Source organism: Lissotriton vulgaris, chromosome 6, assembly GCF_964263255.1.
Source record: "Lissotriton vulgaris chromosome 6, aLisVul1.2, whole genome shotgun sequence".
Lineage (NCBI taxonomy): Eukaryota > Metazoa > Chordata > Amphibia > Caudata > Salamandridae > Lissotriton > Lissotriton vulgaris.
Window position 1 is genome coordinate 1,692,762,601 of NC_141694.1, and position 23,272 is coordinate 1,692,785,872.

General features: G+C 43.9%; 1 protein-coding gene across 1 annotated transcript in view; it reads left to right on the forward strand.

Annotated features, from left to right (window-relative positions):
• KCTD3 (potassium channel tetramerization domain containing 3) overlaps positions 1-23,272 on the forward strand; it is a 319,588-nt gene that overhangs the window by 117,503 nt on the left and 178,813 nt on the right. Inside the window, exons 4-5 of the mRNA XM_086927901.1 lie at positions 15,407-15,480; positions 21,037-21,095. Of these exons, the coding sequence (XP_086784027.1) occupies positions 15,407-15,480; positions 21,037-21,095 (133 nt within the window). The remainder of the gene's footprint in view (positions 1-15,406; positions 15,481-21,036; positions 21,096-23,272) is intronic.

Consider the following 23,272-nt stretch of genomic DNA (forward strand, 5'->3'; position numbering starts at 1 on the left):
TAATACAAAATCACAGTTGTGGTTGGAACGCCCCTCTGAGACGCCCCTCACGTACACCTCTCACGTGGTGTCGGTTCTGGCTTTTTCCATACTGGCACTCCTTTGGGCCTCTTGTTAGCGTTGACCTTGCTTCCCAGGCTTCTTCTCCAGCACGCCGGTACCCCCCAGGACATTCCTGAACCCTCCTCCAGGCCTGTGCCTGTCTCCCCGGACAGAGCTCTATTCATCACGCTCTTGATTGGAACCCCCTCGCACCTGCAAACACACACAATTTGGGCCCCAAATTCCAGACTCCCCTTATCTGTTCAGGCCATAAACTTCGAACATGGTCGGCAATTTATTCTTAACGAGACTCGACATTAACTAGCACGTGCAGATCAAAGAAGCCACTTTATCTTTCCAGGCCTACTAAGTTTCTTGCAATGGCCTGCACTCAGTGAACCCTTTTCTTAGTCTAAAATAATATTCTAACACATTACACACTGATTATATGAAACACTTCTATAAAACATAACTCTAATATATGATCAATAATATTCTAAATAATAGCAAATCCATGTCATGTGGAAGATGTAAAGGCACGTTTTCGTTCTTCATACATTGCCATGAGGCCTGCACATTTCTACGTTTTGCAGCATTACAATTTCTTCAGTAGCAGCTACATAACATGGAATCTAATAACACTCTAACATTTCTAAACATTACTACATTAGTTTCTCACTCTAAAATATGCTCTCTATATTAATTAAACACTCATGAGTATATGCGGTTATATATTTTCGACATTTCTAAATGCTTTAACTGAATTCGTGCAGCTAGGTTGTACATATGGTGCACTTATACATTTTACTCAAATTGCGCTCTCTCAACCTCCATGATTTGCTCTACATTCTACTTCATCATAGTATGCATACCAGTTATGTCACTGGGCGGTCTTATGCTAGACTATGTTTAACTTGCAGTATGCTTGTTACTAATGCTGCATGTCTCAGCGTGAGTCCAAGGTTCTGATTCGTACCAGGGCCATCTCACAGTACATGCAAGCGCATGTAAGTAGTCTGCAGCCTACAGCGGAATGCAGGACTTCTAAAAGTAACACAGCTGGCAGCAGGCTGTTGTTGTGCTCAATAACCCACTGCTCCTCATGGTTGGTGACAAAACATACTATTTGGTGTGCACCGTGAGACTGGCTGGCTGCCATGATGCCACTGTACTTCTGCTGTGGTCTTTATTCTATGCCCTCATTGCATTATTGGATCGTACCCCTATGAGAGCGGGAAAAAACACACATACTCTTGCTTTCTCGGGCCCTACAGTGCATGGAGCCTATTGGTCCTTTCAAATACTCGTGGAGTGGGCTATAGCCCCGCCCACAGCAATACTCTCTCCCTTCGTTCTGTTTGCTGTCTCCTTTCGTCTCCTGTGGAATTGGCAATGCATTAGGTTCTATTTTAAATTATACCCCAAAAGTACCCTGAATCTTCATGTACAGAAAGCAATATTTTATTTGAATATTTTTCACAGCAGCGGTTGTTTCTTTATTGTTTTTATCAACTCCGTAAATAACCCAGATCGCTTGGGTTTACCAATGTTCGGTTTTATAATTTGACTTTTAACGCATATAAGTTACTATTTTCCGTTCTGCATTTGATTTAAAAAGGTATTATACCAACATGATCAGTATTACTTCGATACGGAAATATATGTAGCAATTTCTGTGCAATGACCGCCATCTCGTGGCTAATGTTAAAATTACACTTTGTTAGAAGATTCCTAAACTCTCCAAGATTTTAACTCTATTAGCGATTCGCCGCCCACGGTAAAACAAGAAGATATGCCTCTGCTCAAGGGATGGTAGCAACAATTTGTAAATATGAAATACCATATACGTACTAGAACAACACCGTAAACGATTAATATATGTATTTTTTACACATTTAATTCTTTGGGTATTTTATGAATGGCATCGTACAGGCAGGGCCGGTCCTAGGACTTCTGGGGCCCCGGGCGAAAGGGAGGATGTGAGGCCCCTCTAATTTGCATGTAACATCACAAGGATTGACATCACAGAAAGTGACATAGCAGAACTATTGATCTTATTTGGCTTCACTGAAGAGACCTAATGTGGATATCAGTAACATGGACAAAAAGATAAATATACAGATGGAATAAGTCCATATATTTTAAAACTGTATGAAATGGATTACATTTGTCACATTGGATGGAAAAGCTAGGTGCAGGTCTCAAAATAATGGATATTTTTTACTCCATGTTAACTGATTGTTTCCAGATGAGCGCATGATAAAAATCCCACAGCATTGTAGAAAATAAATTGAATGGCATCACTGGGAAAATGTTTGCAAAAGGGAATATATAGCAAGATTAATTTGAGTTCAGATACATGTATTTTTCATTTTACTTTGAAAGCTATGTAATTCACTGACCATAACACAAAAGGGCAGCTGAGAACCAAGAACCAGTGCTTTTGGATTTAGAGTACAGAATTATTCACTTTTCCTCACAAGGCTTGAGGGGATGAGAGCATGGAAAACAAGTGAGCAGATCTACATTTCTTATAAAAAGCAGATAAAAGGAAAGATTGCAATCAAACAATGAAGATAGAGTAACTCCAACATTCTAGATTATTCTTGTTGAGTGGCTCCCTGGTATTGATTCATTAGGAAAGGTCTAGTATCTGGGTGTGTTTAAAGTAAAGGTATGCTGTGTAGATTCAAGGGGTTTTCAAATCAATGTTTTTGATTTGGTATTAAACTGTAGGAAGTGGTACTGGCCGGCTTTAGCGCTGGTGAAGCACTGTGCGACAATGTTTGTTGGTGCCCTCCAATGACGCCCTCCGCTACAGATTCCCTCACTAACACCCTTTAGCAGTGCCTCTCAAGTCTCCATAACCATACTTTCGCTCAGATGCATTTAATTTGATTTACAGTGCCACTGATACCAGTGTAGAGTGTCAGAGCACTTTTTCTTTGCAGAGTTTTATATAGCGCGGGTATCAGAGCACTTTACATAGCACCAGTTACGTTACATGAGGACACACATTCATTTTTGTTAGGCAGGGGGAGATTAAGTGATTTGCCCAGAATCACAGGATGTTTGGCATTGTTACCGAGACTCGAACCCAGATCCCGAGTTCGAGCGCCCTAGCTGTTAGGCCAATTCCTCTCCCCCACTTAATATCACATACATTACACAGAGACAATCAATCCTATGTGTGTAAATCACTCTATAGGAAATGTTACGTACAGCAAAGGACTCGCATGACAACACATGACAACCATACTAGTAGAAGTATAGTTTAATAGTGATTGGTCAGGAGAAACACAAACTATGAATTTAGAATGTAACACCATGGTTGAGGGTTCTCCTTAATAACCAGAATTGATTTCTACCTAAAAGGACCCATTTTGCAACATTAGGATAATCATAGACTGAGGGAAAAACATAATGCTCTAATTTATACCTTGCAGTTTGCATCAAGCTCTAAGATGACAGTTAACAGCTCACTGTTCTTTGTTAGGATTTTGACTTATAAACTGCAACAAACAAAAGGCTCTCTCTGACAAAAGCAGTAACCCACTGACCTATTTATATTATGTGCACTTGATGTTCTGCATAGTACGTGTTCTTTGCAGCAGGCACATTAACCGTCTGTACTACCTTTCCACGAATCAAAACTTCCACTTGACAAAACTCTATCTCTGACTAGGAAGAATATTAATCACCGGAGTTATCATGAAATTTTTATTGTTGCCGGAAATTGCTGGAGGCCAGGAGGAGGCATTAAGTGTTTTTAAAAACATAATATACCTGCAAACATGACACCCCATCCGAAGTCAGCGCCAGGTGCGATTGTACCGGTCGCAACGCCCTAGAGCCTCCCTGCTCAAGGGTCCTCTGACCTCAGTGACAGTCATAGTCGCATTATGATGTGCTGCTTCGTAGGCCTCCGTGCAAAACTGGAGGTGAACTTCAGTATGGATTATGATTGTCAGACTTTCAAGGTTAACCCATGCTTGCCACTGTTAGGGTCCACCTGCTGGTGCTAAGACACCAGAGCTTCTAAGGTCTTGCAGGGCCTTCGACAGTCTAGCATGGTAATGTGCTCCCTCAGGAGAGTTGTTTAGCTCTAGCAGACAGGTCATGAAGGCTGAACTTGGTTCCCCATTTACAAATTCAGCAGCTCTGGCCATAGTGCCACATCTTCTCCCCCACTGAACGCCGCTCTGCCCCACTGAGAGAAACTCGCACTGCTTTCAGCTACAACCCAATTGTGCCCTGCTATAAACACCTGGTTTTGACTCAATTGAAATTATGCACTAGACAAGAGTAATATGCTGCTGAAAAAAAATAAGTTACAACATCCTGGAGAAAGCAAACACTCAAGGGAAAGCAAGATTAAGAAACACATGTGAAATGTAAGAAGGAACAACATAGTTAGTTTCCTTAACACTTTTGCACTTATTATTCAGAAATCAGTGAGTGCTTTTGCCTGAAAAGTTAAGGATGTGACTACAAGTCCCAGAAAGTACATTTTGTTATCCAATCCACCCTTCAAGCAGGTATTTCAGTACCTCCAGGAGTGTTGCACTTCTCTACCGGGGAAAACCATGTTGCTCAAAGAAAGACTAGAAAACAAAAATAGCGCTTCACTGGTAAACTCTGTAATGTGGTGCTAATGTGTTTGGATTTGAATAAAATCAATCCGGCCACTTTGCAACCCACTGTGTCTTGCTTTATTTGGTTATATTTCCCATCTTGAAACTTATTTCTCTCCGTCCTGAGACTGCACTTTGGAATAGAAAAATTTCTAAAAAAGACGAAATTTCCAGCTAAAGTGTTTTTCTTTTTGGATTAATTTCACGGAAGAACAAATAAAGAAAAGAGATAAGAGGAAGTGATACCCATTTCTTGAAGTTACGGTTTTCAGTAAGTGCGGAGGAGCAAGACAGACAAAGAGTAAGAGGGGGGGGGGGGCAGCTGCCAGCGGCAGAGCGAAGTGGGCACTGTCCTTGTCCTCTCTGGGCAAGAAGGAAAATGACAGTCTGACCTCCCTGCCCCGAACAGCCAAGCCTTATCTATAGGCTTTGGCTATTTCTGCCATCCTGGGAGGCGTGTTTAAAATGAAAAAGTATGGGGAACTAAATATATTAAATTAAAGAAGTAGGGGCATGCCACCAAGGCTCTAGACATGAGACCTAAAGACAGGCAAAATACTTCGAAGTAAATCTATAGGCAATCATGACATGCCTGGGGCTCATCTGCTCTTAGCATAGCAGCACTACAAAATGGGTACAAGGCCCAGGGAAGGGGGCCCCCCACACCTGGGCCTTGCAGCTCCTCCGGCGAGTAGAGGCCCAGGGAAGGGGGCCCCCCACACCTGGGCCTTGCTGCTTCTCCAGCGCTTAGAGGCCCAGGGAAGGGGGCCCCCCACAGCTGGACCTTACAGTGTACTCAAGTGTTTTGAGACCATGGGAAGGGGGCCCCCTCTCCCCTGAGCCTCGGAGCAGTAACGAGCAGGCACATTTCCATTAAAAAACAAATCGGTATCAGTGATGCGATCTGGCTGCTCCCTCCTCCCCTCACCCACCTCTCCTTATCTAAACAAAGGGGCCTTCTGTCACCTAGAATGGCCGGTACTTAACAGGGGCGCTGCGCCGTCCCGCACTGTGAGTTAACATAATTGCTGGCCCCTTCCCATTATGTTTGTCTCTTCCCCCACTGCACCCCCTGGAATGCCACCACTACCTCACCAGCAAGATCAAGGCACCTCTTTTTGTAATATGATAGTGTGGGGCATGGGGCCTCAGAGGAGCAGCGCGGCTAACTGTAGAAGTGTGGCCTTTCACACGGATGCGGTGGCCCCCCGGTGTTTTAGCTTAGCGCGAGGCCCTGGGCAGCTGCCCACACTGCCCATGCCTAGCGCCGGCCCTGCGTACAGGCGTACGCTTGCTTGACCATCAAAATCGTAAACTTTTGAGGCAATGCAGTTTACACAAAGTGGGAAATCATTCAGGATAGATATTGACACGCAGCATCAGTCACATACGACGTAATAGATTTATCAGGCTCAGTGACCCATCTCCTGGGTGTCCAAGACAGAGTATTTTGTACGTAACGAAGTGTAACTAACCCATTGGTCTTCCCAACAGGTGAACGTTCAGCGTAGGCGCTATATTTGCGTTGGCAATAAAAAAAAAGGTCTGAGTAATAGCCCTGTTAAACTTTCAAAGTAATAGCCTAGAAAGGCAGATAGTGTTGGGGTATTACGTTATGAATCGTACAATAATGTGTGTGTTATACCAGCCTTTAAGAAATACACAGGTGTGAATGCAGGCAGAAAGCACATGATTTTAAGATGTGTGTGTCAATGTAAGTTTATTGTTTTAGTGAATTAAAAAAATCACAATTTGCATACATACAATATTAAATTACAATATCCAATTAAAATGACTAAGAAGCCATATTTTACTGTCCTATTAAAATTGTTTCCAAAAACACAGGATCCACTCCATAGAGAGGGGACGGGGGAAGTTAGTTTTAGTCAAGAACTCGTAGGTTGAAACTGCATGAGCAAAAGGAGGTGTTAAAACCGAATGCTGAGTGTTTAAAGTGCGTTGTGCGAGAGTTTGGCATAGTTCACAAAGAGAGCTGCAAATCCAAGGACACTTCGGTTGTTGCAGTGCTGGACTGTTTCACTCAAGGTAGGCCTTGCACCTCCCCATGCACCCGTGTGCAAAAGGTCTCCTTGAACTAAAGTGCATAGATAGGACAGGCAGTGAAGTGGAGAAGTGTGGCTCACTGGTTAGAGGAGGCAGACCTGGACCAGGGTTCAATTCCCGGCTCGGCGGGGTTTTGAGTCCTAAAATGTCCATGGACTCGACAATTCTCGCTTTGGTGCCTACTCTATTCACGGGTTCACACTCTGCGACTCTGGGCAATAGCTTGCTTAATCTCCACAACAGCCCCTCGCGGCGGGATGCCTGGCTTTCACCTTGCGGATACCCTGCAGGGGTTATCTCACAGGGGAATACCAGGACGGGTTCCCTAAGCAAGCGCTTAGAAACCGCTCGGTGATTTGCGCTATATAAATTCCTGTACATTTACATTTACATTTACAGTGAAGGAAAATTGTGTTGTATAGTGCATAAAGTTATTTCACTCAGAGCTGTCTCCTTGATATTGCAAGAAGAATAATAGGATTGTTGAAAAAGGAAAAAAAATAATTCCCTCCCTCCACCCCCAAGTTATACTGACAAAGTGCTTAATTCAAAGCAAATAAGCTGAACCGCTTGAAGGTGGTATTGAAATGTAACTACAGATGAGTGGCGGGGTGCAAAGTCTTTGCCCTCCCTGCTGGAGAAGGGTGGCCCCAGGTGTTTTACACTGTTAATTGCTCAAATATTCAAATATCATTCTTGTGTCATTCTGCTGATTACCACTCTCCCGCATCCATTGCCACATGTAGACCAAAAACCTCTTCCTGCACCATTATCTCCAAATCTTTATTTCGATCAGATGATCATAAAAGATGTACAAAATTTACCACATCAATTAAAAATCCGAAATATCAAATGTCATTAACATAAAATACATTAGGGATTAAAAAACTAGTAAAAAATGGTGCCAGTTAGTCAAGGGATGAAAGTTTGTCAAGAGTCTCCGACCCCGTTTATCAGTCGGGTGCGGGCATACCACATTGCAGTTAAAATTTTTGCCATGGCGAACACAATTGGCGGGGATAAATCAGTCTTTAAAACTCTGTATGCGGGTAGGAATGTTCTAAATCCTAAGTTTTTGAGGAGGGGGACAAGCCAGTGTTTCCTACTTTTCCGGTAGGCTCGACAAAAGAAAACCGCGTGCACATCCTTTGTGTGGGCACATGCAGGGCATGTCTCTGTGGCAGGCCGACAGGACCATACTTTGGTAAAAGACCTGAGAGGAAGGGTCCCATACCTCCACTGCAGGAATAGCTTCCTTGTTAGAGTCGGAGTCATACCATCCAAAACGCATTCAAGGTTATACGAGTCTTTAGTTTTAATGAAATGGTGTGTTAGGGAGCCTTCACGAGTGCTATCCAGAGCTCGAAGAAGCATGTGGTCATAATACGCTCTGGACAGCACTTTCCTCGGAATCCTATTGCTTGTGCTTTCCGGGTCTGACCATAATTCTGGTAGTCCAAGGGAATCACAAGTTCTCTTGATGTAGTTTAACCAGGGCGTTTTGGAGGCATTGGGCAGGGATGGAAATTCCTGTAGCTCGGTTCTATAGGTGGTGAGATTTTGACTGCTCCAAAGACGGCGCCAAAAAGTTAGTGGTTTGAGCCCTAGTTCCTCCGTAATGGGCCTCAGACCCAGGTCCAGTCTCAGGGGCAGGAGTGGAATGCTTAAGGGAAGGGCTGTCAGCTGCCTAAGGAATTTGTTTTCTGTGGTCAGCAAGTTATGTGACAGGATGTGGCCCCACAACTCTCCCCCATAGGTACCTCCCCCCCGCGCCTGGGCTTTATAAATTTGGATTGCAGGGCCGAGTGGGCGATATGGTGACTTACTCGCAATTCTCGAAATGCCTCCCGCCCTCTGGGCCAGTTTCATGTTAGCTTTTGTCCGGTGTGCCCCCCACGTTAGATTTTGGTTTAGGGTTAGGGAACAAAATTCCTGAAAACCCATCCAACACCCGCTGTATGCCCATCGGGGATTTGGACAGCAGCAGGGTGTCATCCGCAAACATAATTGCGGGCACCCTGCTGCCGCTCAGTTTTGGGGCGTCAATGTTGGCAATCCTTGTCAGGTGCGCGATTTCCCCGTTCACAAAGAGGCAGAACAGGGTCGGTGCGAGCACACAACCCTGTCTCACCCCTCTGCGAACGGGGAATCTTTCAGTAAAGTTGCCGCTTCTCCCGCACCTGACACGTGCGAAGTTATTGTGGTGTAGTTTTAACAGGATAGCAAGGATGTCTTTCGAAACGCCTAAGTCCTACATTACCTTCCACAATTTTGATCTTGGCACCAAATCGAAGGCGGCACATAAATCCACAAAAACCGTGTACAAAGTGCCGCCCTCGATCAGTGCGGTCCTCCAGTAAATAAGGTTTAATTGGAATATTTGATCAATTGTGGACACTCCCCTCCTAAATCCCGCCTGGTATGGGCTCAGGGTATCAGTCTCCTCCAGCCAATTCTGCAACCGGTCCAGTATTAGCCTACCGAAGAGCTTCTGTGATACGTTGATAAGGCTTATTGGACGATAGTTGGATGGAAGCAGAGGCGATCCCTTTTTAAATATTGGAACCACCTCTGCACCCAGCCAAGTATCCGGGACCTCCATTCCCTTAAGGACCGCATTGATTATCAACAGGAGATAGGGGGCCCATACTCCTGGCTCCTGTTTGAATAGGTCACCTGGCACCCCATCCAGCCCCGGGGCTTTGCCTGTTGACAACCCTGCGATAGCTGCCCGAATTTCTTTTTCAGTGAACGGTTCACCCTACGGGTCACTCGCTAAAGTGCAGGGGGGGGACTCAGGGCCTCATCCTCTAATGCATATAAGGACTGGAAATGGTTTTGCCATATGCCCGGGGCAATATTGGGTTCAATTGCCGAAGGGAGATCTTCTGATCCGTTATTAACTACCCGCCAGAAGTTGCGAGAGTCTCTGGTAGCTAATGCGCCAGAGAGTTCCTCCCAGTGTTGTTGGTCCCATTCGGCCTTGGCGTTTGCCAGCAGTTTCTTATATGCCCTTCTTCTGGCTTGTATCTCCTCCCGGCTTCTACACGCCTTAATTGCGAGTAGAAGTTCTCGTTTGGGGTTCCGGCATGTGGCATTATACCAGGTCTTCTTGTGTATCCCGCTAGTTCTACCTGCACCATTTACAAAAAGATCTAAATCCATGGTGTTTATTAGATCTTCATGCGTTCGCCATAGCTGCTCTCTATTTTTTTGGTTGCTAAGTTCCTCCCTAAGAGCAAATGCCTTTTCCAGCACTGGGATAATTCTGGCATAGAGCCTGGGTAACTTATCGCCACTTGTGACCAATTTTCCCCATCTTACTCTCCTTCTGTTGTTCTCCAGGAGTAGCCCTGTCTTTGCCCTTTGTTCGTCCTGTCCCATGTTCTCATTACCTGGCATGGCATATTCAAGTTCCAGGACGCTATGGTCACTGTCCAATCTTTCAATTACCCTAAATCGTTAATTCGTGACCAGGTTGACAATTGGACAATTGGACTAGGACGTAATCCAATCTTACTCCGGTGGGGAACTGTGGTCTTTTAATTCCTCTCAGCATGTCTGTACCTTTATTAATCTGCTAGACCTCACTTCAGGAGGAGTGGCTTTGTACACTAATTGTAACTTTCCAGCTATGGGCACCAGCCACATTCCAAAATCCTCAAATACCGTATCCAGCTAACGCTCCCAGCAACCCACCGACAAAGCTATGGAGTTTATTCCTTAATGCTCACTTCCTTGTTAAACATGCATGGGAACTAGCCAATTTGATTGAGAGTTAACAGTTTGAATAGCATTTTTATTATGGAAACCTGAACTAATGAATCCTCTAATACTGATCTAATAGTATCAACCCCTTCAGGTTACTCTCTTTACAGACTAGATCGACCCATCAAAAAGGGTGGTGGCCTGGGCATTATCTTCAGAGACTGGCTAAATATCAGATTTGAACCCACATCAACTCTGGACTGTCAACCGATGCTGATCACTCTGGATTCTGGATTGTCGAATCCAGGGTGGTCAGAGTAGACTGTTATTGGTGTGAGAGAACGTGACAAGGGTTTTTGATCTATCGCTCAATAAACTTCACTTAATCATCCTTCTGCATGGCGTCTTAAAAGTGGCGACAGAGGATGGGAATCAATATGCAGGCAAAACGGCATGAGGATTGCAATTGGAAGATTGTAGCGAGCAGGCAGAGTTAAGTGCAACTCCTTGGCTATCGGGTCGCAGAGACCAAGCGGCTCCTCCCATGCAGTGAGTCTAGCTGTATGGTCCCAGGTGTTTGGTGCAGTGTTCATTTTTGACTAGTGTGTGCTGCTGTGGTTGAATCATTTGGGCTAACAAGCGCCATTGCAGAAGACATGAATTGAGTATCTGTGGCACGAGGAACAAGAGTACGTTAAATTACCGCAAGGCAGCAGCATGGAGAAGAACTCCATAGACGGCTGTGTGGGAGTCAGGAACGTGGCGTGTAGGAAGCTGAAGCTCCAGGAGCGACAACATGACGTGGTACCACAACATATTGCATCACGCACATTACAGATATCCTTTGTAAGCAGGGTAATCACGGAGATATGTGTTGCTACAGGGAGACAATACCATTGGTACGGCACCAGTACAGCGAGGTGCGCATGGCTCAATTGACGGCTGTTAGGAGGAGGGACCAAACATCCTTTGTCAACAATTCTCGAACGGTGAAGGGATAAGTGATGGAAATCACCAGTGTACTGTTACTGTGCGTAATTTGGTAGTTGGCTTAATAATGTTCAGTCTAGCACTTTTGGCATATATTACATATATATTATTAGCAATTAACATAGTGCACATTTAAAGTTGAAGTATATAGATGTGTAATCAATAGCTGCTCCCTCCCAAGTTTTTACAAAACCATGGGGTTCCTTCTAAGGTGTGGGAACATTGATGTGATTCCTTAAAAAACCTACCTAGAGGCAATTGGGGGGAATCTTTTGTGTCATCATGAAAAGTTGCATTATTGAAACACAATTTAAGTGTGAAGGGCAGAAAGGTTTTAAAAACCATACACAAATCTGTCAGGGCAACATACTCTAATCAAGAAGGAGACTTCTTTTGATGAGTATGTTGAGGTTATGGAAGCACTGGAGGACAAATACGGGAAGAAAATCAATATAGAAGTGGAAAAAAACAAGTTTTGTTCTAAAGCTCATTGCAAGGGGAAACAGTGGAGCAGTATGTAGCTGTGTTAAGAAGTTTAGCTTCTATCTGTAGATTTATGGACTTACACGTGGAAATAATTAGAGAACAGAACTAATAACATTAAGATCCGAGAAAGGTCATCAGAGCTGGAAGATCCTTCTTTACAAAAGACTATCGATGTTTCTAGACATGTAGAAAATACATCTAGCTATGGCAAAGAACTTACGGTGGATCAAGTCAAAGACAAAGGTGCACTCAACAATGTTGAACGTTGTCCAGAAATCAAGAAAAGTAGTTGAAACTCCTTCAAAAGTGCCACCAGTTGAGGACAAACGAATGTGCTATAGATATGGGAGCTTTAAACTTACAGCGGATTCAGAAAGGTGTCCTGCTGCAAAAGCAATCAGTTTTAAATGAAAAAGTTAGGACATTTTTCATGCATGTGCAAAGCAGGTGGGCAAGATGGTTGGGAATTTTCAGTGAATGTTGTTAACAAGTATTCGGCTGAATATTCAGAGGAAAATGATAGAGTTGAAGTGCTAAATGAGAATGTAATTGAAGGAATAAGGGAAGGTGTAGTCCATCCAAATGAACTATGAAGATTACTGGGACATGTGTGTCTATTCGGGCAGACTCGTGCTCCTTGCATACGGTTATTAACATACAAGTGTGGGAAAGTTTAGATGAATGCAAATTGTTTCCATCAGACATAGAGCCTGAATGATGTTGTTTTGTGAAGCTTCCCTTAGTGGGATACTTCGATTGTAACTTATCTTACACGGATGGGAAGATATGTGGGCGAGTGTATGTTGTGGAAAAAGGGAGATCTGGTTTGCCTGTGCAACTGTCATCTAACCTTTTAACCTACACCTATATTATCCTACAGTTCAGTATCCACCCAAATACATATCCATTTACCTACTTGTATACTTCACATTACCACACAACATTGTTTTAAAGTCAGACCTATATTCATTACCAGTGCTTGCTTGTTTTCTGTGTAAGCAAGGAAAATACATAGGTATAGTATTTATAGTGTACCTAGTGGAGAAGTGTGGCTCAGGGGTTAGAGGCGGCAGACCCGGAAGCTGAGATCGGCCCTGGACCAGGGTTCAATTCCCCGCCCCGGCGGGGGTTGGGCTCAATAATTCCACGGACTCGATAATTCTCGCTCCGGTGCCTACTTGATTCACGGATTCACACTCTGCGACTCTGGGCAATAGCGTGCTTAATCACCACAACGGCCCCTCGCGGCGGGATGCCTGGCTTTCACCTTGTGGATACCCTGCCGGGGTATCTCACAGGGGAATACCAGGACGGGTTCCCTAAGCAAGCGCATAGATGCCTGCGATGTGGGCGATTTGCGCTATATAAATACATGTACATTTACATTTTTACATTTACATTTACATTTACTGGTGTTAGGAGGGGAAGGGTGGATGAAGAGCTTGCTGAAGGGCTGTTTTTAGTACAGATTTTTTTTAAAGATGCTTATTGAGGCGGGGTTGGGGAGGTGGTTATTAATTGAAGGAATATAAATAAATTCTTGGATTTCTTAGAGGTAATGAAAGGTGTTCTGGAGAGGTATCTGCTTTTTGAGTTATGTAGATAATCCTAGCGGTCTTGAGATCTTCGATTTCATTTCTGGCATCAAGTCAGTAATCAAAACACGTGACCCGAAAGTTCAGTAGCATCTTTGGGCTGTAAAAACTTGTACATTACAGGAAGTGACAATAACAGTACAAAGTAGTGAACTCTTTAGGATATGGGTCTGTTTTATATACAGCAAGCAATATAAGGAGTATAAGCGAAGACTGTGGAGTTTACTATGTGAAAAAAAGTGGAGACAAAGTATGACAATTATGTCAAGCATAAAGGCAGAGTAACTGAACGTGAAAAGCAAATTATAAAAATAAAGCGGCTAGTAAGGCAGGTAATTGGAGAAATGTTATAAGAGAATGTTATACACAGGTGGTCAGAACTACTTGCAAGTGGATAGTACCCAGAGTGAAAATAAGAAAGAAAGGCTTGTGTGTTATTTATGCAGACATCAAAGGCTGTCATTGAGTGGACCTGAGTAAAAGAATGTTGATTGATGCTATATCTCCTTAAACTTTTTCATTGTGGTTGCCATGTAGCATATTTCTATTTTGGTTACACAAATGCCAAACTCGGAGGCAAAAATTGTGAGTTCAAAGGGAATTTGCATATATCTGCCACGTGGAAGATGGTCTTGATGTGGGCTCATCTGTTGAATTTTAAAATAGTGCTTAAATAACGCAATAGAATATGGGTGTTGGTGGCAGCAGTACATTTGGAAAACGACACCGCAAGAAGATTATTCCGCTCAGTATTTAATGATTGTGTTGAATGGTTTATGGTACAGAACTACAACTTCTAAAGACAATGTTAAGTGTTTCAGACCAAGCTGGAGTGGTACAAGCTGATTGGCCATTCAAGCTTATTGTGTACTCTGAGTAGCTCGCATTATTGTTCTTGTTATGTAAGCCAATGGGAACTCCAGGATGTATGTAGATGTCAGAGTTCCATATTAAAGCCTCCAGCTAGCCCACAATCTCATTTAAATACATTGCTGGCCCAGTGTGAAAAGGAGAAAAGATGTAGGGGCACATGCATCAAGCCTGCATTTTGCGATTTCTAAATAGCAAATTTTATCCTTTCGCTATTTAAGAAATCGCAAGTGCAATGCACGTAGGATTTGCAAAAAAAATGTGATTCCTTAAAATGTCTTAATTGCGACTTGCAAATTGCGATTCTCAATTAAGGAATTGATTCTCTTTCATTCCTATGGGCCCATAGGAATAGATGGAATTTGCATGAGCAATTTGCGAGTACTACATAGGAACTCGCAAATTGCGCATGCCATTTCAAGGGTTCAAAAAAGATAACCTGTTGCACCTCTGAAATTCCCCTTTTTCCACATGTTGCGCAAACACATGCCCCAAGCGCATGTGTGTGTGTAAAATGTGACTTTGAAAAACGCACTTCAGTGCATTTTTTAAAGCAATCGCAAATTTACCATCAACTTTAGTTTGATGGTAACTTGCGATTCCTAATAGCGAAATCGCATTAATTCTTTGCTTAATGCATTGCATTAAAGGAATCACAATGATGCATTCCAAATGCAAAAATAACGGTCGCAAAGCGGCAGATTCTGTGAATCTTCCCCATTGCAACTGTTTTTTGGTTTGATGCATGAGGCCCGTAGTATATTAAAAATGTCCTTTAGTTACAAGTCCACAGTATTGCTTCTTTCCACCAAAGGCATAACATCCTTCATTGCACCGTTTGGGCCTTTCAGGTATGCACATTTGCCACTTGGCTTCTCATTTGCATTGAGCATATCATTCATAGATTTTCTCTTTAAGGCTATTCCCTAGAACACAGATAATCATGCACTTTATTTGCAGTAAGTACAAAGTTTGTTTTTCCACTAAAAATTAATTTTTCTTTTTTTTAATTTCCAGATATTTATTGATAGAGACCCAGCAGCATTTGCACCTATTTTAAATTTTCTCAGAACAAAGGAACTTGATTTGCGGTAAGATAATTTTTTTTCTTTTGCATGATATTTAGTGATGCATAACCTGTGAATTAAAGAAACTTAAATATATTTAAGGTTGCAGCTCCTCCATAGCCTTGCATGTCATGTCAAGCATTGATGGTTTTCATGGTTGATTCATAAGACTACAATGTTACCATACAGCAAATAACTTGCTCCCATTCAGTAGGACTATCTCCTAGACCCTACCTCTTTTCATCACCCAGTATGTGTTAATTCAGTTTTTCTAATGCATACATCTAAACGCAGATTCTTCATCTTGTAAGTACTCCCAGCTGCCAAATTGGGTCCAGAGATTTTCTCTGCATCGCTCCTGTGCTTCTTTAGGTTGCGTCATGCAGCTCAGCATCAGCTTCGTCCCACCCTGGAAGGGAAACTGTAGCCTCATATATGCATCACCCCTGCATGTGACGTCAGCTCTTTTCTTTCCATACATTTGGAGACTGATCCGGAGCTTACTCACTCATCTTTTTCTTGTCCTTTTGTCAAATATATTCTCTCAGTGTGCAAGGAATTATATCCCCTCCGAAAACTACAGGATTTAAACCTTGTACAGCCTGTCACAAGCAGATATCTGTGATAGATCCCAACAACGTATGTCTCTGATGCCTAGGGTCTTCACATGACTGCAGGTGTTTCGGGGACTGCACCTGGATGAATCTGGGGCCAGGAATCCTTGCTGTACCTTTTTTGAACACTGTCAGAAGGTGCATAAAGGCCAGCCTCGGTCGAAGTTAAGGACACAGACCCATTCCATCGAAAAGTCCTATTCACACTCCAAGTCATCCAGTAAGTCCAAATCAAAAAACAAACACAAGAAGTCGATGGGTCATTCTCCCTCATCCTGGCACTCATCAGAAGTCGCAAGGATGTCAAGCTGCCTCCCAGTCTCCTAGCAAGGAACAAATTCTACAGCTCATACCAATGCAACACAAATGGAAAGGGTCCATCGGCTATGCTGCGACAAGTATAGGTTTTTGGGGAAGCATTGTTGCACGTCTTTGTACTCCAAGTATCCAAGGTAGCCTCGAGATGGGCTACCGTCAGTGAATCCCTCTTTGACGCCATCTGCACTTCATGACTCTGCTGAGAGATCTACCCCGATTTCAGGACAAACGCTGAGTCCGACTTTGAGTCTGGTGCCACAATCCTCGCCTGCCATTTGTATATCAAAAGATGAAGAACTGATTGTTTTAACGGAGTAGGAAGCCAACCTGACATTACCTCGACTGAAGAGGCCCCTTTCAAAACCTCTAGCGCAGCCAGTCCAACATCATTGTGACTAAGATAGAACTCTGTCTTGACCTAGAAAGGTACTTGGCACACAGACAACACTAAGGTCCGCGTCCACAGCAACATCCCCTGTCCTTTGGAGGCTGGGATCGGGGATGCGGCTGACAATGTCTACGTTCTCTGTGGCAGTGTACTGCCCAGTTGCCCACAATTCCCACTACTGCCACCAAACCACCTTAGCTTGCCCTCCGCAGTACATGATCACTGTATTGGAGCCAGGATAAAATATTACCTCCATGGTATCAGAGCATCACATACCACAGATAGGTGCCTCAAATACTCCAGCAAGGCTATGCCCTACCATTCCTTTTGGACCCACTGGCTATTCAACCCACATCAGACCGACTGTTGACGACCATTTGTCCATTTTCTGCCGGTAGGACGATTTCCTGGTGCCTAAGAAGGATGGGGACCTTTGTCCTATTTTAAACCTTTGTCTTCTCAATTTCCTCCTAATAAAGGACAAATTCAAACAGTTCATATTGGCCCACGTTCTGTCTGCCATGTATCCAAGAGAGTAGATGGTAGTGCCTGCCATGCAGCAAGCCTGTTTTCACATCCCTGTGCTGCAGGTTCACAGGCATTACCTGCCGTTGAGGTTGGGCCAAGAGCATCTCAGCTTTCCTCGGCCTCACCAGTGCCCTTTGAGAGTTCTGTAAGTGATGCCGGTAGTTGCAGCACACCGGAGATTGGGAGTACCATACTAAGCAGGTATTTTTACCTAAAGTAACGACCGCCCTTCATTTCAGAAAATTAACCACCATTCTGGCATTTTTTGCTCCACCTCTCTACTTAAAAAAAAGGAGATGAGAGACCGTTTCAAATATCCCAAAAGGTCTTTCAGCTTTTACTTCGATCTTACCAAAGACCATCAGGGTCACCTCTTTGTTGGGTTTCCTGGGATGAAGAAGGGCGAGGCAGTGCAGAGAAGGACCATACCCAGGTGGATAGGCCTCTGTATAAAAATGTGCAATGCATTGGCCAAGAAGCAGCCCATGGAAGATCTGAAAGCTCATTCAAACAAAGTCAACGCTGCTACCACTGCAATGGCGCACCGAGTGCCTGCTCTGATTATCTGTCCAGCTGCGACGTGGGCGTCACAATATTTTCACAATGCACTCCTTCTTGATAGCCAGGACCAGGAAGGGCATTTTCTACATTTGGCCCTGCAGGCCTATCTGTTTTAAGCCATTCCACTGACCCACCCCTATGGGAGATACTGCTTTGGTATCTATTCACAAGGTGAGGAATCTTCAGTTAGAAGAATCCTTCAGAAGAAGAAGCTACTTCTGTTCAGTAATCCTGTTTCTCCTTGATACTCTATTTAAGCACAGATCCTCCATCCTTTAGTGAAACAGACTCTTTTCACCATCCGTTTAAAGACCCCAATTTAGAGATCTGCGCACTGTCATATCTGATCAGTTATTAAGCTCTGCGTCCGATGCCTCAGACAGAGTCAAGAAAGAAAGTGACATCAGTGTGCAGGAGCTGCTTATATAAGTGACTGGCAACCCTTTCGGATCAGGGTGTAGCCGACACAGAGCTTCATGATGCCACTTGCTTGTACACAGAAACAATGCTGAGAAAAATCTCGGCTCAAGTCTAGCACCTGGAGGTATTCAGAGGTTTAGGAATCTGCAGTTAGATAGAGTATCTACCAGAAAGAACGTTACCAAAGGTAAATCATTTGTTCATTAATGCTATTTGGTATTCTTGCTTTTGACCCAACATACATTACTACCCTACAGCTGTGCCATGGATGTCCCAACACAGGTACCGGAATGCTGATTTGCAGATAAACTCAGCAAAACAGGTTTTTGAGTCAAGCTGCCTAGAACACAAACTCTATCTTTAACACTCAAACTCTCAATGCAATACTGTATTGCTCATGATCTTACGCCAATTTCAGGTAAGGTAGTCATCTGCAGTCTCTAGTGCAGAAGTCATGCTATCAGTAGAACAACCTACCACCAGAAGAAGAAAACTACCAGCATCAGTTTCAAAAGATTCAAAAAATAATTTATGATGTTCCCTGTCCATTGATGCATTTTCACAAATGTCCCACTGCTCTATCTTCATAAAAATGTACCCCCTCTGTTGGACCTGAGATGGGCAAACCCAGCACAAAGGGGGTAGCTTGGCTCAAGTGTCAAGGCAAGTGAAGGTTGTCGTGTTAAGCCGGATTTGACCCAATAATATCTCCTTGAACAACCACCAAAAAGAAGGACACCACACCACTGTTGTAGAAAAATACGATTCCTTTATGTAAAAAGTTCTCTGTTTGAATGGGGATCAGTTAGGAAAGTACATACATATTTCTTTTGGCCACAATTTGATGGGTTTTGATTCCGGGTTGAATACAGTAAATATATCAGGAATAAATATCATCAATAAATAGAATAAATATCACTTTTGTTCAGCAGAATAAATACTGGTTCATTTAAATATACAAACACATGTTCATTCTGGTATCGCTGCCACCAATTAAATATGTCAGGAACATTGACTTGCAATGCATTTCAGGATAGAAAGATTACTCTTACAGTTTATGAAGACTTCACTGCTAACGAATACAGGCTTCTCTGGGCACAAGAGGGTGTTGGGACTCTTTGAAAATCTCTCAGGGCATAAGCACATATATCTACAAAGCAAGGAAACACAGTGAGCACTTCGTTTACACTCGGCTGCCACCGGGTTGAGTTCGCGGTTTGCCGGTGGGGTCTAAGCGCGCCTAGGGGCTTCGTTACCACTAGCACTCAGGCGGCACGAGTTCAAAGTCTTTAGACTGACGAACGGGGCTGCCGAAGATGTCACACAATCTTCACGCTCAGTCAAGTAAATGCCGGTTCACGGTTCCTTTTTAACAGCGCTTCCCACCTGAGGAGACGGGCCCACCTCACACCGGCTGCAATCGAAAAGCGATTCAGTCGGGTTCAGCACTTCTCTCGCCAGCGACGGGTTCTCAGGGGCTCCACGGACCTCCCTCCGACTTCCTCAAACAGGGATGGTTCCCGCCCACAGCTACAGCCGCCGATTCACTGGGGAGGGGCAGAGACAGTAGTCCCGCCCAACGTAGGCCGGCCTTTCCCCGCCCCGGCGCACCACCTCACCTCAATCTGCGCAGGAAGCACTCTACGCCTGTGGAGCTCGGAGACGTCCGAGCTCCTCGCTGGAGGCGTCGGTCACACAAGGGGCACAGAGGACGCTCGCGGTCGCGGCGAACTTGCTCTCGCCTCGCGACCCAATCGGTCGAAATTCACCACCGGGGGGGGGGGGGGAAGGCACACGAAAACGGCCACAGTCTTTTGGGGGTGACGAGGCACTCGCTGGGCAGGCGCTGTAGGCGCGAGGTCACCGCACCCGCGGCTGACTGGAACGCCAGTCAGGATCCACACCAGTGACTCTTGCTTGCTCTACTGCCCGCGCTACCAGCTGCCTCAAGGGGTCAACAGGGCAGGTGTCAATCTGGTGTCAGGTCTGGAATCTCCTTCTTCACCTAGATCTGGAACATCATTATCCTATCTAGTCTTCAGATCATCTCCCAAAATGGCCGCCAGGGACTGGACCTTATATAGCCAGTGCCCTGACGTGCTGGCTCGGGCCAGTAGGTTCTAGAACCTTCTTTGGGCTAGGCCAATGACATGGCACTTCTGGGGTATTTGGGTCTCTAACAGCCACCATACTGGGGTTCTAGAGCAGCCATTTTGTGTACCTGAGAGAAATAAAGTAATTCCTGTCAGGAATGCGCGCCAAGTAAAAGAGCGCCAAAACCTTGAAAGGTCAAGGTTGTTGGAGGCTCCAAGGGGAGTCACTCACATGAGGAAAATGGATGGCCACCATTTTGAGGTCATTCATACAGGTTGCCAATACCAGTCTATAATGTCACAGGGCCCTTGTAAATAGGTGCCAAAAACCTTGTGAACAACTGGGCGTCAAGGAACATCTAGCCCCATGAAACAGCACACAAAAGGTCCTGGTAGACAAAAAAAAAGCAACACATTTTGGGAGGTACAGGGGAACAAAAATCATAGTGGTGAGGGGACTCTCAGAAACAGACGGGTCTAACACCCTCCAATATCCGTTGTTTCAGGTTACCGTCATAAACCTTCAAATGATGATCATTCTCTTGTAAACACAAATAAATAATTTGCTTTTGCATTAGAAGACCAGGCCTGAAACGTGTTGTATTCTTTTCTTCAGCGGATCTACAGATGCTTTTAATATTGTGTTTGTGTTTTGCAGTGGCGTGAGCATTAGTGTTCTCAGACATGAAGCAGAATTCTACGGGATCACTCCTCTAGGTAAATAAATGTTTGTTGGATTCAGTGCACTTTTGTCCAAAGACGTTTTTAAAGAGGCTGAGGCTGTCACTCAATGGGCAGTTCAGAAATATTTGTAAAAAAGTAAGTAGTGATTGCTAATAGTAGAGAGTCAAATGCTGTTGATATGTGATTATATTTATTTATTTTCTATGGCCTTCCATGAGAGAGAGAATTGGGGCTTGATTCTACAATGTTACCTGCAGAATTGTTTCTTTGTAGAGTTACTCATCTGCTCGGCGTTAATGTTCCACCTTTTAGGAATTCACAAAGACTTCCATCAATAATTTGAGGAAAGTCAGACTGTCGCACATTCTCAGAATTTCACCCTTATGCAGAAATACTAGAGTTGTTCATCCTGCTGGTGAAATGACAATCTAAAGTGCACTTTTGTTGTACACTTTTGTTTTTCCACTGAGCAAACTGTTTTCCCTACATAAAAAACCCTTCATCCCTACCAGTTTTGGGAGAATTTGCTTCCCGTTTCAAAAAACAGATGTTCCCCTCCCTTTATAAGAATACATTTTCCAGCTTATTCGGAAAACAGCCTGGGCAAAATTTCAGTTTTACATGTTAAATTGTGTGAAATGCCTTAAAGATTAGCCTTGTGTTATTTTATATAGTTTTCCCGCAGGACACTGATTTGTTCAGCAATTGTCTTGCTGAGAAACCTTTGCTGCTTGACCCAGTCCCCTGCCGGCTGCTTGTGTGAAGTTTTTACACGAGTTACATTCTCATGAAAAAGAAAATCACCTGAGCTTCTGTCAAAAGCACAACTCCTCTTCATGGAAAATTTCATGCAATTTTGAGAAATGTCATTTTTATTTGGAAACTGCCTTTAAGTGTTCAATGAACGTCCACAAACTTGTTGAGTCTTAGTTTTTTTCAAACTAAACCCACGTCTACAACTAGATTGTCTGACACAGAAACCCCCCTATACTGGTTCCATTTCCATTGTTCCCCCATTCTGTGATTCAGAAGTGGTATTTTTCTATCACAAATGCATTTACTTGTATCCCGAAACCCAAATTATTTAGTCAAAAAGGTATACGAATGGGGCCTTGAGTATTTTAATGTGTGTGTTCTATGAGTTGGATTTTCTTGATTTACATGAATGACATTGATATGCTTACCACACGTGGAGAGAAATGTCAGTGTTATGCATTGAAGGTAGTGATGAAAACCCCACATTTGCATATTGAAGAGGGACATTTTGCATGAACTCATCACTAGCTCACGTTTACATGCATGGTGTTATCTGTGTTGTTTACCTGTGCCACCTTATCTTATTCTGAGCCAGGATAGCTATGCAATCTGTGCGACATTTCATTCGCAGAAACTCTGCAAGCACTTTGGCTCATGAGGTAAACGATTTTGTGCTTGTCCTGCAGCAAGGCTGGTTTTGCATCTCCCAGCTGCAGTCTTGCTCTCAGCACTACCCCTGATAGGGTCTCTGTACAGTGGCTGCCTTGCCCCACCATGGGGACACACCAGTCCTGTTCATTAGTGAATGTAGACAGTCTGAATGCCTTTAGCTTTCGGTACTGGATGCTTTCCGTATTTCAATGAAGGCATGCAGGTCTGCAGGGCTTTGTATCAGGTGGGGTGTCAGCAATATCCTTCTGCAAAGGGACAAAAGGTATTTTGTGGGTAGCAATACATTCAGTGGTGGCCCGTTCTTAAGGGCGGAGGGCAACACCCTCCTTACTTTTTTCTGAACCTGAAAAGTATGTGTCAGTCTGAGCAAAGTCACTCGCGCAACTCCTGGACGCTTCCCCCGTCACACAAGGGAAGGAGATGGTGCAGCTTACATATTTTTGGGGGTTATACATGCCCTTATTGTTTTTAAAGCTAGCTGGATGATCCTCCATTTAGGGTGACCCAGACCTCTTTTCCACTCTACACTTCACTCAAATTTAAATTGGTGTTTGTGGAAGGGGTTTTGCTTTTCTCATATATCGACTTTAAGAGGGTTGCCAATACATTGTTAGGGACTCTGCATACCAAATACACTCTTTCAAAGATCGCTCCACGAAGCCCTGAAGAAGTTCCAACTTGGAACGAAACGTGTCGGCTGAGCCCTTTTAAGAATTTTGAAATACAATAAAAAGGACTATTTTTGAAAATTATAGCGCTTTGGACTGATTTATAGTGCATCG